Consider the following 20,814-nt stretch of genomic DNA (forward strand, 5'->3'; position numbering starts at 1 on the left):
GCTCCACAGAAACCCAAACATGAATACAAAAATAACCTTTTATACCTAGAGGTCATGGAGGAGGGGTTTGGGGCAGAATTGCTCTCTCTTGGTCAAACTCTCATATTTCCTCTTAACATTTGGCTGGGGTGAGTCTGACACCCCTGTTGTGACACGTACTGCTCTTCAGTCTGTGAAACTGGAGCTGGTGGGCATGACAGTCATGAGGTGGAGAATAGCCAGTCTAATCACATTACCCACAATCACTGGCTTTTATCGGATACGCTTGGTGTCGTGAAGTAATATGGCTGGATATTTTCTGGTGTTACACCCATAACCTGCCCTATTGCCATGGCAGTGGCCAAATGCTTCTGTGAATAAGAAGAAAGACAGCTCTTTAACAATCAGATTGGTGTTCTGACCTATAAGGCAGCTACAGGCTTGGAAGGCAGAATGAAAAGAAAACAGAATATTTTTGACTTGGTGTCATTGAGAGATGATACCAGTAGATGTGATATTTGCACAAAGGGGTGGTGTTAGGTGACTGTATACCCAGGCTGGGACTGCAGGTGGCCGGTGGGCATGGAATCTAGTCTTTGTGAGGTCAAACTAGATTACACACACACACACACACACACACACACACACACACACACACACACACACACACACACACACACACACACACACACACACACACACACACACACACACACACACACACACACACACACACACACACACACACACACACACACACACACACACACACACACACACACACACACACACACACACACACACACACACACACAGACAGACAGACACTCGCTGCATCATTACCATAACTGAACCAATGCAGTGGGAGGTCTCATTCAACCACATAAATCTTTAGAGATAATAATAAAAGCCTTGCTTGGTTCTGATTGCATACGTGATGAACCTGGATGATTATTATTTTTTATTTTTTTTATCTTCCACAGCTGTCAACTGTGAAGACATTTAAAGGGCCAGTTCCTCCCAAAATGCAAATTCTGTCATCATTTACTCACCCTCATGTCGTTTCAAACCCACATGCATTTCGTGGAAATGTTTTGCAAGCTGTTCTTTTCCATACTGAAGGTAAGCAGTGATTTGCTGTCAAGCACCAAAAAGTAAAAAAAAGCACAGCCTTAAATAGGGTCCATGCAACTTGTGCACTTGATCCGAAGTGCAAGCTCAGTCGTGACATGAGAATAACTACTAGCAAGAATGTGTAACTTACTGTCCTTGGCAAAGTAAACTGATGTTGAATAGATAGAATGTGCACACCTGTGGATCAGGGAAACCTCTCTTAACGCCAGATATCAGCACAGCAGTGACAGCAGAGATCCAAATAACCCCCAGTAACTGCTTACACTATAGAATCACATACGTAAAATACATATAGTGGCCTCAAAAAGTGTTTGGACAAAGAAGATACGCTTCAAATATCTTAATCTCAATGCATTAGATACAGAATATCAAACCAAATGGCGTCTGCAAACAAATGCTGCTAGAGCGGTTCTCAGAACTAATTTACTTTTCTTTTCTAAATTTCTCAGTGACTTTTAATTAACTGGTCTGAATGTGGTTTTGTGGGCTAAAAAATATTTGTTTGTTTTAATTTTGAAGAGTATATCTATTTTTTTATCATTTAAAACCGAACAAACTTCGTTTGGTGAATTGTTCTGTTTCAAATGTACTTGTAATATTTCTTTAAAATAAAAATAACTTTAACCTGTTATATGTTAGCCTGTTACTAATAGTATGTCACAAATTCTGTTTAACGAACATAACTGAATTGAAACCATCATCTTTTTAATATATGATATTTTGTTATATAATGCAGTTACATTAATAGTTCATTATGTGTGGCTTAAGTGTCCAAATACACAACTAAAAATCCATTGCATTCTATGTAAATAAATCCAGATAGTGCACCATGGCAGTTTCGTTTGAATCTTCAGTCATGCTGCGACATGAAAAAAACAGCATGCTGGCCAACACAAAATGTTTTGATACAGACAAAAAACTTTTCAGAGCACAGAATTTCATCCAAGTTTTCTAAAGTTTTCATCACTTTATGCAAGACCTCTGACTCTATGTCATCATACAATAGTTGCTTGTTCAAGCTATAATCCTTAAAAATGTTTTTTTTGCAATGTTAGTTTGTGACATTTACATGTGTTTGTAGAAGATTGGAAGTAGTGGCACCTGTCTATTCATGGAGTCTTAAATGGATAGTGCTCCATACAATGAAAGTCAATGGATCCCAAATTTTGAATCTGCTTTTGTGTTCCAAAGAAGAAAGAAGTGTGCAGATGATTACATTGACAGCATTTTCGTTTACTTTTTCATCTCTTTAATATTGTTTCATATCTATTTCTTAAAATCAAGCTTTTAATGTTGTTTATATGTCTATGTGGTATTTTTAATATGCTTTAAGACAAGCCATGTGCAAATTCACAAATCGACACCATTGCTGAGTATTTTCTCCTTAAAACTGCAGTGAACCAAAGACAGTCTCAAAAAAGCGGTTTGAAAACGCCCTTGTTCTCTATACGTCACAAATATGTAGTAACCAATCCCACCAGCATGCGGGCTTTAGCATATCATCATTACTATGCTGCGAAGCAGGGGTGACTCAAGAGAAGCCATACAGGTTATCCCTGTATATTTTTCTGTTGATATGAAAAATCAGGTATGCAAAATAGCGGGTCAATATGTGTATATGATGTATCTTACGATGTTATATATGCCTTTCTCCACTGCCGTTCTAATTTGTTCAAAGCGTTTCAAAGGATACTGATTTTTAGAAGACAGACTGAGATGGCGAACGGAAACATGGTTTGTGTAACATTGACAACACATTATTAGCTGCTTGATAGCGTAGTCAAGGAAAAGGTTGATTATATTAATTACCGTAATGTGTGAGAGCGATACATAAAACGCACTACCATTCTGATACATTGACTTATAGATGAGCTTGTAAATTCCTTCTTCCACTTCTTCTTCTGAATCAGTTTCTGGTTCAAACATATATGCTGAATAAAACCAGTATTTCCACTTGCCATTGTGCAACATTTACTACAGTAAAGTTAAGTGAGTGGATAAGTCCCGTCCTTCGGATGAGACGTAAAACCGAGGTCTTGACTCTCTGTGGTCATTAAAAATCCCAGGATGTCTTTCGAAAGAGTAGGGGTGTAACCCCGGCATCCTGGCCAAATTTGCCCAGTGGCCTCTGTCCATCATGGCCTCCTAATCATCCTCATATACTGATTGGCTTCATCACTGTCTCCTCTCCACCAGTAAGCTGGTGTGTGGTGAGCGTTCTGGCGCAATATGGCTGCCGTCGCATCATCCAAGTGGATACTGCACATTGGTGGTGGTTGAGGAGATTCCCCCCTTCTATGTAAAGCGCTTTGAGTGCCGAGAAAAGCGCTATATAAATGTAATGAATTATTATTATTATTATTATTATAAGGTAGTCCGAGCTGGTGTGAGTGAGTGGAGGCGGGGCTAATTTTCAGATTCATGAATCCCTGTATACTAAATGAAGCAAGGGTGTAGAGTTACATTCAAGCTATTTTAAAGCAACACTAAAGAACTTTTCCTCTTCGGTCGCCCTACAGGTTGGAAGCAGAATTGTCCATTACCGCTGTCGTAAATAATTTAGCCTACCGCAGGCTACTGTCGCACGCACACTCGGTGTTTATCCAGCACCGGCTTTGGAATGAACGATATCAACAGACAAGGTAGAGTATGTTGCATGATTTTATGAAAGTATGATGTATTGCAACATCAGAAACGAAGAAAAACTAAATAATGACTATTGTAACGCTTGCAGTAAAACAAGTCAAATTTGTAGTTTCTTATGTCTCATTCGAACTACAGAAATGCTACCCGATCTGGCAAACTTGCATAGTGCGGTTATAGCAGATATAGGGCAGCAAAGCGAATGCAGAAGTGCCTTTCACCCTGTTACGACTTTATGAACCACTGAAACGATTTTGGAAACATTATTTTAAGGTAAAAAAAAGTTCTTAAGTGTTGCGTGAAGAATTATTATAATTTTTTTATTAAATAATTTACACAGGAAAAAAACGTTTAAATATGTAATTTTGGTGATCAAAGATGAGTTTTAAGGGATACATTTATTGTTAACTTTAGTTAACTATCTCTTTAAGATATGTTTGTCAATAATAGTTTCTCTGCGAATCAACCCACATCCTCTGTCTGCTGGAACCTGTTACACTGCTATGAGACACACAAATGCTGGTTAGATGGAAGTAACTTGGACAAGATTTAAAGTCCCCGTGAACCAGAAGTTGCAAACGACTTTTCGCCAGTGTTGTGACGTATTTCCCAGTGAAACGGAATATTGAACAGAGGGCAGGTTTTTACTCTTGCGCTCCTCCTCTCCATCTCTGCTCAAAGCAGACTAACGGTTTGAGGGGATTGGTTAAGCGTTTTCATCCCAAGCCGTCAAACTGACGTCATCAGAAAAGGAATGCCTTTCCAGACCGGAAGTAACTTTTCAGATTTTGATTAAAGATTACCACGGCAAAAATGTTTTTCTGTGTATTAACTTGCACGGATTAATTGTTCACCACAAGACTAGTAATATACCCTGAAAATCCAGAGTTCTCACGAGAGAACAAGTTGAATTTGCTCAGCGAGTTTACTCTGGCGTCAAGTAATGATGCTCATTAAATATGCCCTTGTATTTGAGCTGCACCAATTACATCGGGTTATCTGATATAGGCGGGCCAGAGGCGAGCTAAACAGATGCCGACAGCGCTGTTGAAGTCATTAGTAAACATTGCAAGATGGCTATGGATGAACACCAGTTGTTTGAAACGGCTTTGGCAACTACAATAAACGAGTTAGACTTGGCTTTTTATCTAAAAGAGGAACAGAAGACGGCGCTCGAATCATTCCTTTGCAAGAAGGGCATTTTTGCTGTTTTGCCGATCGGATACGGCAAGAGTCTAATCTACCAGTTAGCTCTGCTGATAGCTAAGCGTATGGGGCTTGTTGTGATTGGTCGTTTGTTATCCAATTGCGTGCAGTGAGATTTTCAAATGCATTAGTTGATGCCAGACCATCAATCTTTCAGATTTAGGTCTGGATTTCCAGGCTACTAGTAACATGCGCTAACAAAGTAAATAGGGTCAATTTTGATTCCATGTCGACTTTAAAAGGAAATATGCAACAATTTAGGGGAGAGGGAATAGAGGCATCCAGTGAAAGAATGCAGGGGTTGTTTTAAGGATGAATAATGTATATATAAATGTGACAGTGAAATTATATTTCTTCCTTTAGAGTGAAAGAGAATGATTGTGGACAAGAAGATGGAACGGGGAAGCGAGGGAGCAGAGAGAGAGAGAGAGAGAGAGAGAGAGAGAGAGAGAGAGAGAGAGAGAGAGAGAGAGAGAGAGAGAGAGAGAGAGAGAGAGAGAGAGAGATCTGAATTCTGACTGAGTCAACATCAAAGCTGTATGATTCTCTTTTTTTCCCTCTTTGGTCATATATGATTTCCTTCAGCGGCCTCAAACCGCACTTGTAAGTCTGAGGGCTCCGTGTGTGAAGCCCCTCAATAATACTGACCTGGATTTGGTTCACTGCCAGATTTTGTTCTAATTGCAGCTCAAGTGCACTCTGTTAGTTTTAAAATATTTAAAAATAGAGAGACTTTTCAATTTTCAATTACATGAATGTTACACTTCACTCAAAATTAGATTATTCTCCAAGTTTTCAGATTTTATTAAAGGGATAATTCATCCAACAATGACATTTTTTGTCATCATTTACTCACCCTCATGTTGAGGTGTCAAGCTCTTAAAAGAACCATCAAACCACCATAAAAGTAGTCCATATGATTTATGTGTAATATTACAAGTCGTCTACAGTTAGTAGCTTTTTGTGAGGAACAGAACAAAATTCAAGCTGATTCATTCATAATCTTTCTCCGAAAAGGACATAAACTTGAAAACACGAACCTCAAACGTAAACCTGACTGAAACCATTTAGTTTTTTTTACCAAATGTCATGATTTTGATGTTCATCTTGCGTTATTTGATTATGTATTCTGTGTGTGCTGATGTTGATAAATTGGTTTGATATGAAACGCTTATATTTCTTATTTATGTTCATAATACAGAGTGATTGTTTCGCTTCAGAACAATTGAGTTTGTTTCATGTTACCTTTATGTCCTTTTTGGAGCTTGAAAATTTCCATTGCCATAATATGGACAAAAACAGTTAAATCATTCTTCAAATAACATCTTTTGTCTTATACAGAAGAAAGAAAGTCAGGTTTGCAATGACATGAAAGTGAGTAAATCCCTTTTAAGTGTTTCTTACACAAAGTTATGCATGACTTCAAATGATTAGATTTTTTTTTTTACATGCCCTGATCACAATATGATTTCATTGTTTGAAAAAAGCAGCGTGAACATGCAAAATGTCTCTGTGTTTTATTGAAGAACGGAGGTTATACAAGTAATGAACATCAGGCTAAGTAATGACAGAATTTTCATTTCATTTTTTAAACCATCTATCTCTTTAAAGGTTATTGAAGATATGGGCTTTATTGCTGCTCCTTTTATGCTGCACTCTCATCTTCGAGCTCATATATATTGTCGAAAAAAGACAAATCTGTTTACCTTATTTCCCCTCAAGAACTAAATGAGCACTTGAGCTCATGAATGAATGTTGTGTTTTATGGCCCAGTTTTGAGTAAAAGGCGCATGGAATGATGGCAGGAGGCTGGGTAGACAGCTGGAGGGACAGCCCTCCTCTGGCCCGCTCAATCTCTCTCTCTCTTTCTCTACACACACACACACACACACACACACACACACACACACACACACACACACACACACACACACACACACACACACACACACACACACACACACACACACACACACACACACACACACACACACACACACACACATACCCCTCCCTCCAGCAGCTGTTAGCTAAGGTGATAGAGGAGTGGTGATAGCAGTAGAGGTTGTTAACAACCTGCATGCTGACACATTGGGTTAGAAGAAGTCCCTCTCCTAAACCAACACACAACCATCAGCAACACCTCCTTTCCAGAACAATGTGAAACGTTTTTCTCTCTCATGGAGAGAAGTCTTTTTCATTAAAAAAATATAATAATTCTGGCTCCAGGAAAAATTCCTGACCAGAGACTTGCCAGAAAATTATAATTTAAATTATACAGCTATTTTGTGTATTAGAAGTGGTTACATTATGGCTTTAAGTCATTGTTTAATCAGTCAAATGATGCTACAATCTGATATCAGAGCAGTAATAAATTATATCTATCAGTATAGTTGCACTGACTACAATTATTTAAAATCAGTCGGCTATTATTCATGTAGCTACTACTACCAACGAGAACAAACACAAATAGCACATAATCAATTATATAAAGACCCTTACAAACAAGTACTGTGTTTGTACCATGGTATCAGATGGTAATAATTAATACCGTGGTACTGACCAAAATACAATAATGGTATAGCCTACTAGCCTATTTACTTTGAACAAAAAAAACAAAAAAAAACAAACGATGGTAGCCTATTATGAAGGTACATGTCAATACACATGCTATTAACACGGCACCCTGTCCAAAACATTCAAGGAAGGCACTTTTTGCTAGGATAGGATATCACATAAACATAAAGACGTACACTAGCCTATTTCACGCGCGGGCAAACATAACCTAATGAGACCAAAAAAATATGATTTTAACCAGATTTATTTTGTAGGGTGGGGAGCATTAATTGAATGTCCCAAATTTCCTCCCACTCGCAGTGGGACAGTAGCCTACAATAGTGAACAGAAAGGGAGCATTTGCAACTCGACTCCATCTCCCTCCCTCCCTCCCTCCCTCTCTCGCGCTCCTCCTGGCCAAAACTGCTGAGCCCCTCTAGTGCGCTTCATTCAGATGGATAACTTCAGAAACATGGCTCTGCCAAACACTTCACTTTTACTGTTTCTTCTTCAACTGTGCGCTATTGCGTGGCAAGGTAAGTCAATTTCACCTCATCTTTCCTTGCGGCGCTGTTTTTTGTTGTGGTTTAATTTCATGAGAAACTTTTGGAGATTACGACCGCGCGCGTTTGAATGGGATGCATGCGATTGTTTTAGGATGCTGCAGTTATACTGTACCACATTGTGCGGTGTTTAAAACATTCTGTTTGTAATAGCCTACAGGAATATCGTCTGTTTAAAGTTACTTAGATCACATTTGTAAAGTCTTTTTACCTTGGCTTTGGTATTCGCGTGAGAAAAGTCTGAAGTTTCTCATCAAAACACACCGCACGTGAGCTAATAAATACGTTAAGCTTGTTCAAACATAGAGACTTTATACTAAAAATACATAGTACTTGTTTGTACAGTAATACAATATTGCTTTTAAATGAGCAAAGTTCATTTTTCTAATTTTCCTAATTTTCCTTTCATTTTCATATGCTGAATTTGCAGAAAACTGTACGTAAACTGTTAAAACTGGCATTGATACAAAAACAGCAGGTGGACTAAGTGCTTTAAAACAGTGATTTTTTCCCCTAAAACATCCTACAATTGGCATTTCTTAAAATATTTAATCTTATTACCCTATTTTATCTAGTAATGCAAAGCAAATATGTATTTAACAAAGCAAATATTTAAAGAGGTTTCATGTTAATAACTAGCCAATTTGCAGTTTCCTCTGGTGTTATGAAGTGGTTCAGATCATGGGACTGGTCACAAATACAGGCTTTGTGTGTCTGTTCTCAGATACAGTCTGTGGAACTCGTATAGAGGGCTCAAAAATCTGATGATATGAGAGATTCTCACAGTGATAAGTAAGCTGTTCACAATATGCTACTCAGTTGTATAATCATACGTTTGTAGACCTAGATCCTCAAAACATAAAGCTTATATCTGTGCAAATTGCCCTGTAGGTCTCTTGTACATGACCTAGACGACTACCGAACCAGCCCTTCTCATTAGGGAACAGATGATGGACCCCCACTGAATAATCCTCTCCTTGTCCATCTATATCTATCCCCTGTTGTGTTATCCGACTACTTTTTTGTCCATCCTTTGACACTGTTTTCCGCCTTCGTCGCTTTTTCTCTTTCTCTCCCTACATATTTTGTTCAGTGTAGATCAGGACTCTCCTATAATGCTGGTTCTTCCAAAGATTCTTAACAAGCCCTTTTCCTATACCTTCTGTTCACCCTTGTGTTAATAAGGTCCCTCCAGTTCCCCAGCAGATGAACCAAAGCTGTCTGTCCTGGGATTACAGAACACCCCGTCAGATAACTGCCCCTATGATTAAGAGGGGTCACCTTGCTCCCTCAATGTAAGGGGGCGATTTTTCATCTTAGAACTTGACATTGAAAGTGTCATCCTTACAATTTTGACTGATGTGGATGATAGAATATGTAGGCTACTGAAAAAAGGCGTTGGTTTAAAAAAAAAAAAAAAATTGTCACACGAATAACCATTTATTTTGATTACCGTACGCATAAAAGACCCAATATTAAAACAATATCAAATTATAGTGTATATAATAACATTATATATTAATATCACTCACACACAGACACAGACACAGACACATACACACACACACACACAGAAAAACCTCTGTGTGTGTGTGTATATATATATATAAGTAGTAGTCATAGTGTTAATAATATTAAATATTATTAGGTCAAAATTATTAAATTATAAAAGTTTAATAGTATTGTTTTCCCTTTTGTGTAAACTGATAACCTGTTTATTTTAATTAACTATAAGCATAACAGTATCAAATAGAAATATCATATTATTCATATTCATTTTATTACATTTTTAATAATATTTCTGTCATTATATTATTCATGAAACCGACATATTGGTCTGCTTTCACGGCCACAGCAAAAGTCCAAGAGATATATCTTCATATCAAGGCCCCGTCAATCAAAAGTGAAAACCGGAGCTCTAGTGAAAATCCTAATATAGGACATCCGCCAAAATATGCATTTTTATCCAGATGTCCGTACTCATTCCCTTAAGTTCGTGTGAGCTGCATTGTGTGCCAGTGACAAAGATGCCTTGCCTTAGACTTCCTGCTTCCCATAGCAGCCCGTGACCCACAGTAGAGGCGATACAATTGAGTGGCTGTTTCTGGTTTGAAGGGGTTTCTATGCCCAAAATCTTGGGTTGAGCCCCTGTCTGTCACTCTTGACAGTGAATGTCATGTAAAAGCCTGTGGGCTTATTGTTTTGGCCTGGCAGAAGGTGGAAATCAGTGAAGACCTCTATAGGGATAATCTGCATTGTTGTTTTGCAGTTCAGCTTCAGTGAGCAACAACATGTGGATTAGATGAAGATTGAGACCCTTACATATTTGAGTTTAAACTGTCAGTATTTGCAACTATGTGGTGCTGAGTATATTGTTTATGCACAATTGTGTGTTATGGGTATGCAATATGAAACATCACTGATGCATATTGAATCTGACTGATGGGAAGGTTCATCTCAAGTTTAAGAGTTAATCTCTTATCTAATCCAATCACACTGAGCCTTTAATGACTCTTACCAGCAGGGGGCAGCAAGAAGGCAATTACCTGAACACTTGTGTTACTGATTAAACATGTATGCATGCAACAAATATGCATTGTATTTGTTGAACATCTGATTGCATGCTTTGAATTGTGCACTTGTTTCTTACATCATAACTCACATTTACTGCACTATTACTGCACATATTTACCTTTCGAAGTTCAGTTTGAGGTATGCAGTGCTAATTCATAGTGTATAGCTGTAGATTCTATTATATCTTGTCAGTATCACATTTATACATTTAGTCAAAAAGACATAAGTGTGTATTTGGATTTACATCTAGTTTCCTTTACCTCAGTCAGATAATTTCTTCCTTATTGTGACATGATCTAAGTGAAACATTTTAGGCCAGGGACTTCTTGTTGATTGGTTGAGGGAGATCTGAAAGCAGGCTTACAGTCGAATGTAAGAAAGGGGTCGGGTTTAAGAAGTCCAGCATACATCACCACAGAGAAGTCTGTTGTTTCACTGTTAGATCCAGTTATATAGTTTGATAAAAAATTACAAGGTCAAAACATTTTTATAATAATGAAACATATGTCAGCACCATGAATCAAATTTGTATTTGCTGTGCCACCAAATGGAATCGCAAAAATAATGACTGTTTTCATGCAGGTTTCCTGAACCGTCACCCTGTCTGGTTGGCCAACATACAGTGGCTGAGTAATTGAAAGCCCTCATCTTGAGGAAGACCTGCATAAATAGGCTGTTTAGACGGCTTTGTTTGTGGGCGTTTGCATAAGATGTGTTATTGCATTTAAACACAACTAGATCGAGTGCAACAGAATGGAACAGAATACACTTTTATAAAAATAGAGCTATTTTTAATGTGACATGCCATGTTAAAATTACACAAGACCTGATGAGAAGTCCATCTCAATATTTGGCTGTACTGTAAAACAATTCTTTCCAGGTAAATCATTAATGCATTAACAAATTTTTAACAAATGAGACCTTATTGTAAAGTGTTACCATACAAAGTACTTGGATGCATCCAAACCAACACTAATTAGTCATTCATTAATGTTCACCCTGGTAAACCACAAACATTCACTGTATATGAATCTCTGAAAGGTCAGGCAGTAACTATGGTGACCATTAAATATTTTACACCTGTTAACAAAAGAATCATCCCATCAAATCCACTAGACCCTTCAGTGCTCAACCACAGAACAGCCCTTTACTTTCAAACATAATTCAGTATTTATCAAAATCTCTTTTGATCATATCCCTGAAGTCAAGGTTTTGATCCTTCTTCTAAGATTTCCCTGTAGTGATGAGCTGAGACAGGCTAGACGACAGCACCGCAGGCCAAATTCTTGAAGTCACCCGCTTTGAGTTCAGCCAAAACAATGGCATGAGATTCCTCAGTTAAATGCCTGTATGTATCAGTAGGAAGCAGAATGGGGGGATGGTTGGATGTGTGCGTGACATCCACAGGTGAGTTTACAGGGTTAGATCACTATCGGATAGAGGTTGCTCTTATCAAAGCCTTTTGCCTTGCCAATTGAGTCATTGAAAGGAAAAGCCTCTGTGTTTGTCATCTAGTCTTCATCTGAGCTGTATTTGAACAAGGAGATAGGCTACCTTTAAAGCAATGACTGTTTCAAGAATGAAGAAAACTATGTCTAGTCATTTTGTGAAGGAATCCAGTCTGGCTGCTCCTCATTTTTTGTTGGCTTACTTTTTACAATATTAGTGTGGTCTGGGAAATGTGTCAAACTTGCTGTGGCCACGAGGCGGTCGGAGCTGCCAGCGCGTCTCATGTTACTTTATTCAATGATCTGTGTAGATTCTTCTTGCATTTTCAGGGACGCTCAGAGTGGCACAATCTGCCATCGTAGCAACATTTTGATCCAACTTAAGAGTAAATGTGTAAAAACCCTGGACTTATAGTGATGGCATGTTTATCAGAGTCAGATGTGGAGACTGACCACATTAATGAAGCGTGAGAATGAATAACAATCATCCAAGTGCAACGAAGGGGGTGAAGAATTTACAGTGGACGGATGCCAGCTCTTTTTGCCCCTCTCCCTCACTTTGTCGCAGAATGTGTTTTTATTTTTTATTTTAGAAAGCTGTAAAATGAATCCAAAATTAGATTGGTCACACTCAAATTGTCCCAGCTTGTTTTTTTCTTACAGGCTGTTCAATAATAAAAAGAGCAATTTCTCTTAAAGGCATAGTTAAAATGAAACTTCTGTCACCATTTACACACCAATCTATTTGACTTACTTTATTTTGTTGGAACACAAAATGAGATATTTTGCTGAATGTCCAGGCTGCTGCTTTGCATAAAATGGAAGTGAATGAGGACGGATGACGTCAAGCTCCAGAAGCAAGAAAACACCATAAAGTGGGCCATGTGACTTGTCTATACAGTATATGTAGTGGTCTGCTCCTTACACAAAGCTTTTAGAATATTATTCATATAATATGATTACATTTCTTGTCCGAAACCAAAAATTATGGACACGGCATGAAAATCACCACTGAAAATGATTATTTTAAATTATACTTCATTGGTATTTTCTAAACAAATTGTAAAATTATAATATTTGTCTAAATTATTACAAGGTAAAATCACATTTGTGATGAATAAACTGAACAAGTGGTATGGATACATAAGGTTCATATATGTTTTGTTTTTTTGTTTTTTTTGGAGCTTGACAAGTCTCTTCACTAACGTTAAAAAGTTTGGGTCAGTAGGATCCAAGGTTATTATAGTTTTGTATTTTTAAATTAGGTTTTATTTTAATATCATTTTCAAATTTCTGTTAAAGAAATGTAATTTCAGCAAAGTTTAGTGTTTGCAGTTTACAGTTAACTCTTGTGAAAACTTCTTAATAATACAAATAAAATAATTGTTTGAGGGTGAACAAAGAACCAAACAAATGCAACTAAAAAGTAAAAATTATTCATTCATACTCATTCATATTAAAAATGAAATCTTGTTAAACGTGGTGTATAAGAAAAAGATATGCGTATGATTATTAGGATTATTAAAAGTTATTTCTATGATTAATCCTTTCAAACATTATTCTTGTATTGATCCATTTATGCTTTTTGTCTATTGCATCGTTTAAAATCATATACTCATATACTCATAGTCAAATGTTCTATTCAGACCAGACATTTAGTATACTTCTACTCTGACACTTGTATGTCTATTTCTGGCCTATAGACATGGTATTTGTGTTTTCCGTTTTCTGTGGTATCTTGTCTAATATGTGTGGTAGGCCTATCTTGTTTTGGCTAGTTTCACACGAGATGGTTATCTTACCTGGAATTAAGGTACAGCTCTATTTGCATAAGGTCTAGACCAGGTCTAGACATGATGGAAATACTTATTTGGCCATTTCTGCTTCTTAGGGCTGGTTCACACAGAAAGCGATTTTGCTTTAAAAAACTGAAAAAAGACGCGGGCAGTGGAATGGGGAAAAAGCGCAATGTCTCGATACGCGTCTTTTAAAAGTTGAACTTATTTTAACTTGAGTGCCGCGTTTTAGAACGTCGTGATGCTGCAAAAGACACGAGACTCGAGCGCAACGGTCATACATTGAAAAATAAAGTAGCGCAGTGGAATGGAAAAAAGTTATTTTCCAATACAGGATGAGAGCTTATTAATTACGAAAAGATTATTTATTTTTGCTAATTATTATTTTGTTTCAGTTAGTTTTTCAGTAACTGTTGTTAGTTTCGTTTCGTTTTTCATTTATGTTGCAATTTCTATGTTATTTCAGTTTACGAAAATGTTTTTTGACCGATAGTTTTAGTCTTAGTTTCAGTTTTCGTTTACGAAAATAACCTTGGTAGGATTTATTCAGCCATGCATTAAATTGATCAAAAGTGACAGTGAAGATATTTATAATGTTACCCAAAAATGTTACTTTCTAAATCATGGTTTCCACATAAATATTTAGCAGCACAACTGTTTTCAGCATTGATAATAATAAGAAATGTTTCTGGAGCACCAAATCAGCATTTAGAATGATTTCGGAAGGATCTTGTGACACTGAAGAAGACCGTGAGACATTAAAAGTTTTAATTGTAGTGTACATTCTTTAGTTTTATGGAAAAGAGCAGTTTGGACATTTTTTTAAATATCTACTTTGTGTTTCACAGAAGAAAGGACAGCCATACCAGTTTGAAATGACATGAGTAGATTCATTTCTAGGTGAACTATCCCTTTAACATTGAAATATGTAATTATTAGACTGCTGACTATTACTTTCTCTATTCCTTTATTTGAAATGGAAGGAGGACATTTTCCCCACCAATAACATTCATAAATAATCTCCTTTTTGATCAATAGCAATTATATGCTTCATGCAACAGTGTTAAGGACACAGCTGTTAAACAGTTTTTTAATGCCATTAAAATAAATGGGAAAAACAGTATGTACTGATAAAAGGCTTAATTTTGCACACCATGTCCCTTGTGATTCTTTGGCTTTATCTCATTATTATTCTCCAGACTTATAACCAGCTTAGCGCACCCTTCCAAAATGCACTATTTAATTGGTTGAACGCAGCCCGTCACTTTTGGAGAGCCCCATCTGTGGGACACGTCACTGGCCAGGAACCGATTCGGGATCTGGCAGAAATCCTCACAATGCAAATGGGATTTCGGAAGTCCTCGTATAATGTTTTCTCCAAAATCTCCCTCTAAATCACTGCCTCTCATCCACCCCTCTGCCTTTATCACTTTCCATCTCTCTTTCTCTCTCTGTTTACCATAAAATCCACAGACAGCTGCAAACACCTGGTGGCTAACTCATTCTTGAGGAGGCAGATGTGGATTTCTTTTTTTCTGGATGTGTGTGCATGCGTGTGAGTTAGTAGGTTGCTCATGTTACAGAAATCATACACCACAATAGTAGCACCTCGAGTCTTGCTGTCTGCCCCCATCCCCCACGATCTTGGACGCCTCCTACCACATCTCCCTCATGCTCGCATGCCCTTCACTCAGGCTTGGCTACCGGCCCATTCAAAGGGAGCTAGGGGCTTTAGGCCCTTCATGTGTTTTACTTTCTCCAAAATCTTTATTGATTTTTGCAGGCATACCTGCAGTTGCTGTGTTTGTGTTTCAGGTGGTTTCAAGGTAATTCTCAGTGGTCCTGCCAAAATGAAGACTGTTTACTTTGAGTGATGTTATTAGTTAACCAGATTTTTGTATTTTTGGTATTTTTGGAAGAAACTATGAGTGGGGTTTTGCCAAGCCATTGTTAAGCAGTTACTAAGATGTCTTAAGTGTTTTTTAGTACGTTGGTGGCTGGTTGCTTGCCTTAAAGGGACAGTCAAACCCCAAAATGAAAATTCTGTCATCATTTACTCACTTTTTTTGTCCATATAATTGTAGTCAATGTGAAACCAAAACTATTTAGATGTCATTTTTGGGTGGACTATCCCTTTAAGAAGAACCACTTATAACTGTTTCCAAAAAAAGTCTACAGAAGCCAATTAATTTGTTTGTTTGTCTGGATCTATTGATTAATTCAAAAATACATAAAAAAAATGCTATTCATGCATTAAATGCCCTGAAAATGATGAGCTTTGTTTTAAATTTGAGCATTAAAATTCATTTAGGTATTATTTGGTTCAAAATGTGAAAATTGTCAGGGGGATATAACTGTCCTGATATTATAATGAAGAAAACACGTCAGATTTATAAATGAAAATCTTAAAGAAAACCTACTTTGGCAAACTTTGTCCAGAAAATCAGTCATGTGGTGCGACCATCATGTAGATAAAAAAATAAAACAATGAGGATTTTATAAAAAATCAACATGAAGGTACATGTGTTTTAAACGCATTTTCTTTATTGTGGACACCTTTAATTTCTTCTGAAACAAACATTTTGCAGTTCTGTTTGGTGCTGTTATCGTGGCAGAAATTACACACCTTTAAATATACTAGATATATCATCATACGCTCTTCAGGTGTTAGTGGCATGTGATCCTGCACACGTCCTATTATGTGGTAGAATGGCACGAGATGTATTTCAGTGCTTTTTGAAATTTGATCAAGCCATATGTCATCCTGTGTCTCTATACGAGTATCTTTCTTGACAAAAAAGCTGTCGAGACATTCATTGTGCTTTTCTGCTGATTACTGAAGGCAAAAATTCCTCAAGAACCACACCCTTTACATCTCTTTGTCCTCCAGCATGTTATACTCTGTTACCATCTTGTCCATACTTTCTTCTTTCTTTCCTTCTCATTTATAAAACAAGTCCTCTAATTATTTCTAAGAAATATGCAGGAATGTGCAGAATTCTTAGCCAAACTTTACAAAAAAAAAAAAAAAAAAATTGAAGGAATAAAAATAGTTCACAAAATCTGGGACATCTGAACAGATCTTCTAATAAAAGAAACCCCCCAAAAAGTGCAGTCTTGTTTTTTGGCCCAGTTTGTCCAGAACTGCCTTGCCTTGCCTTGCCTTGCCTTGCCTTACAGTATTTACCAAGAATATTTATTTTAGTGCATCACTAATATAATGTGTTATCTTTTAACTTGTCTTTGCTTTTAAACATCTTGTATATATTCAGCCCCATATGTTGTTGGAGACACCAGATTGTGTGGGCAAATTATCTTTTGGCTGAAGAGTGATGAGTACACAGTCTGATAAATATCATAGTGGCAAAGGTTAGCTCTCACTTATTTCAGTCAAATCATTGAAACAGAAGTAAACAGAATGTTCTTCATCTTTGAAATGTCATCCAGAACCACACGAACAGTTTGCCCTTTCTCTCCAAGAGATGCGTCTTGTTGGGGTTGGATTTTGGGGTGTGTGCGAGGGCACAAAAGTAGGCTTTCGTTTCTTCCATCAAATATATATTAATACAGATGTTCCCTGTCTGGGATAAACTGCTCTTTTCTGACCAGAACACTGTCATACTGAAAGCCCAGATGCTCTACAGCAGTTCAAACTTGCTGTTCTTTGAGACTAATTCATGCTCAGTTTCTCGTTTTCAAACTCTAAACAGCATTCTGTAGAAGAAACTGTGTAGCTGATCAGAGATCTGTTGAAGGGGTAATATCTCCCAACACCCACAGTGGTGGCACTGTGCCAACATTCTGCCATCAGCAGTCCTCTTTTCATTCTTTCCTCTACTCCCCGTAGATCTGATAATCAAGCATAGTGGGTTGATACTGGCAGATCCAGTACCTAGATATGAGTGTGTGCATATGCACATGCATATTCAATAATGTACTCCCACAATTCATAGCCCTACTCAAACCCTGCTGTTGTGCTAAAACAGGTCTTTGTAGTTGCTCTCAGCTGGGAATATGACTGGTAATAAAAGTCTGTATGTAATTTGGTGCCATTGGACTGTAATTTATAGACATTCTTTAGGAACAAAGTCAGCCTTTGCCTTAGCCATTGTATGCGTTTGGACATAGTAAATATATACTAACAAATCTGTAACACTTTTTTTCAGATTCTGTAGTCAAATTTAAAGCTGAAGCGTGTAATTTATTTCAGCAATTGTTTGGACAAACTAATAGTTTTATCCAAATTTAACATTTTCGTCAATCTGAATGAATCCAATCTGATGCCAGATTCTGAAAGTTCTTTTTATATGAATCCTAAACTTTGCAATCTTATTCGCATATTTGTTTACATATGCATTACATGTATTCCAAACAAAACTTCAGTGCAGTTCCCAGTCGCCGCATTCTAAATTGGAAAAAAGCCACTGTTAGAATATCACCAGAGCTACCACAAATAATTTCCATTTTTGCCTTGATGCCATATATAAAAAGAAAGCTGACATATTATGTCAAAAGAGCTTTTTTCGCAAATATTTAGTAAATATTCAGTCTCCTCCACTGATCCGTTTGTAAATGTAAACGTATGTAAGGTATTTTGCATAGCATCTCGGAGCCACTTTTTTCACATTTCAGGAGTCACCCTACGAGTAGCTTACTTTTAGATGTATAGTTCGTCTTTAGAAATTCGTATTTTTAGAAGATTTAGCTAACTATGGTAATGGTCGCAGGTTCCATCGTTACCAACATTGAACGATTTAGCGTTTCCAGAAACCATAATTTGAACAAACATTCGTAAATAGCGTCGCAAACTTACGTGGTTGTGACTACAGCTTTCGAGCTGAGGATAGAAGCACAGTTTCTTGTTAAAATGACATGTTGACTCAAAAGCTGCGTTTCCAGAAATTACCTGGAACAGTTTGTCCCAGGAACTTTCCCCCCCATACCTGTTGCTGTCAGGTTTCCATCGCAGTTTAAAGTACCGTGAAGATTTGGCAAATTAGTCCGGTGATGTAGGACGGCGTGGTACTTTCCAGTTTCCGCTGGATTTCATCCTCTGAATTTAAGCTTAATAAAGCCTGAACCTTGTCGTCGGTCCATTGGTCTTATTTTTTAAACTCCATTGCGAATTCGAATAGCAAACAACTCTGACTGCAACAGACTTTTAAAAATGGTGGTTGAAATATAATGCTGCGTGGAGTCAACCAATCAAAATGCTGTGTGAACTCAACCAATCAGCATGTTCAGCACCGAAGTCCCACCCCTGAAAGTTCCTGAACTTTGAAAAAGTACTACCCCACCAGCAGGGTACCACCCCATAGTTCCTAGTTCCTGGGGAAAGTTCCTGCAGTGGAAACGCGGCTAAACAGAATTTGCTCTTGGGTTTTCACAATAAATTCTGTCTACATATTGTGTAAAATTGGTGTTTTTAGTGTAAATTTTATTTGCTGTCATTATTGATATTAATGATTGTGTTATTGTATTGTGTTATATATTATTTCATCCAGTGACATATTGGTCAATGGATGAACCAATATAAAACCCATAATAGCATTAAAAACATTAAAGAACTCTAAGTGTGATAAAAACCCATTAAAGAACTCTAAGTGTGATTAAGTGCAACAGAAATTTTGGTTTATTAGGGTTAGGGTTATTAAAGCCATTCATTTTTTAATCTTGTTAACGTGGTATGTGGCGTAGTCTACTCCCATATAAATGCGGTTCATTTCATTCAGTCAGCAGTTTTCTCCACGTAACATAATTTTTCTCACATGCTGCTGTAACGAACTGAGAAACACTGTCGTTTTGCTTTAATTGTTGTTTGATTCATCGCAGGTTCCCTCATATGTCGTACTCCAGGGTTCACGTACGCATTTATGCACATGTGCAAACCTAAAAAATTACGCTGATTGTTGAAATGCTCAAATCTAAAAATATTAAAGTGTATATATAGGTAGTTGAAAGATATAGAATGTACTTAATGTTAGCTTGCTTATTGTGCCCAAGAGCACTATCTATTTGAGTCCACATGTCATTTTAACAAGAAACTGTGCTTCTATCCACAGCTCGAGAGCTGTAGTTCCAACCACGTAATTTTGCGACGCAACTATTGTTTTGGGAAATGCCAAATCATTCAACTGAGTTAGAAACAACGGAATTTGCGACTGTAGTTAACTAATGATGTTTTTGGGAAACGCACCCCAGAATGTGACCTAAGTTGAATTTTAGAAATTGCTAGTGAATTTTACAAATAATTACAAAGAAATGGCATTTAATACATTAAATTAAATGTGAAATTTTGAAGTGGAAAGATTGAAATGATACTTTCTTGTAAAACCTACTTCTTAATCTTTGTTTTATTTAAAACTCTAAAGAATAATATTCTTTACAGTGTAGTCCATATACACTGTACAGTAGCAGAAAGGACACCTCAAGCCGGATACAACATATTTGCTTGGAAACTATAGTGGCTAGTGGCAAAACTGTACTAGTACAAATGGTGGTTAATTCTGCATGGTGGATAAATGTAGTGAATGTTCTGTGACCATCAGCTGTCTGAGTACATTTAAAAAGTACGCTAGCAGAAATCAGACAAAGACCAAAAGGATCATTAATGACAGAATGCCATAATTTACAGCAGCAACCTCAAACCGCCAAAAACTGGATGGTTGAAGCAAGCCTATATATCAATACTTGACAGTGGCCATTTTACTTCCAAGGTTCCCCCTGGATTCTGGATGCAACTTTTGCTATTCGATCCTTTGTTGACATGATCATTTTATCTGGCACTGAAAGGTAACATTATACACCAAATATTTTACACTGAGGCCAGGGATGGTCTTTGTGGTGAGGTAACTTTCTAAACTATAGGAGATACACAAACATTACGCAACAAATTTGGCAATTAGTGTGAACATT

The 20,814-nt window shown here is 37.2% G+C and overlaps 1 protein-coding gene across 2 annotated transcripts in view; it reads left to right on the top strand.

The window, feature by feature from the left end:
* Positions 1–7,896: 7,896 nt before the first annotated feature.
* Positions 7,897–20,814, top strand: part of mcama (melanoma cell adhesion molecule a) — a 58,124-nt gene continuing 45,206 nt past the window's right edge. For both annotated transcript variants that reach the window (XM_082169094.1, XM_082169095.1), the window contains exon 1: positions 7,897–8,054. In XM_082169094.1, coding sequence (XP_082025220.1) covers positions 7,973–8,054 — 82 coding nt within the window. In that variant the 5' untranslated portion in view covers positions 7,897–7,972. The remainder of the gene's footprint in view (positions 8,055–20,814) is intronic.

This window comes from Leuciscus leuciscus (genome assembly GCF_965113295.1).
Source record: "Leuciscus leuciscus genome assembly, chromosome: 5".
Taxonomy (NCBI): domain Eukaryota; kingdom Metazoa; phylum Chordata; class Actinopteri; order Cypriniformes; family Leuciscidae; genus Leuciscus; species Leuciscus leuciscus.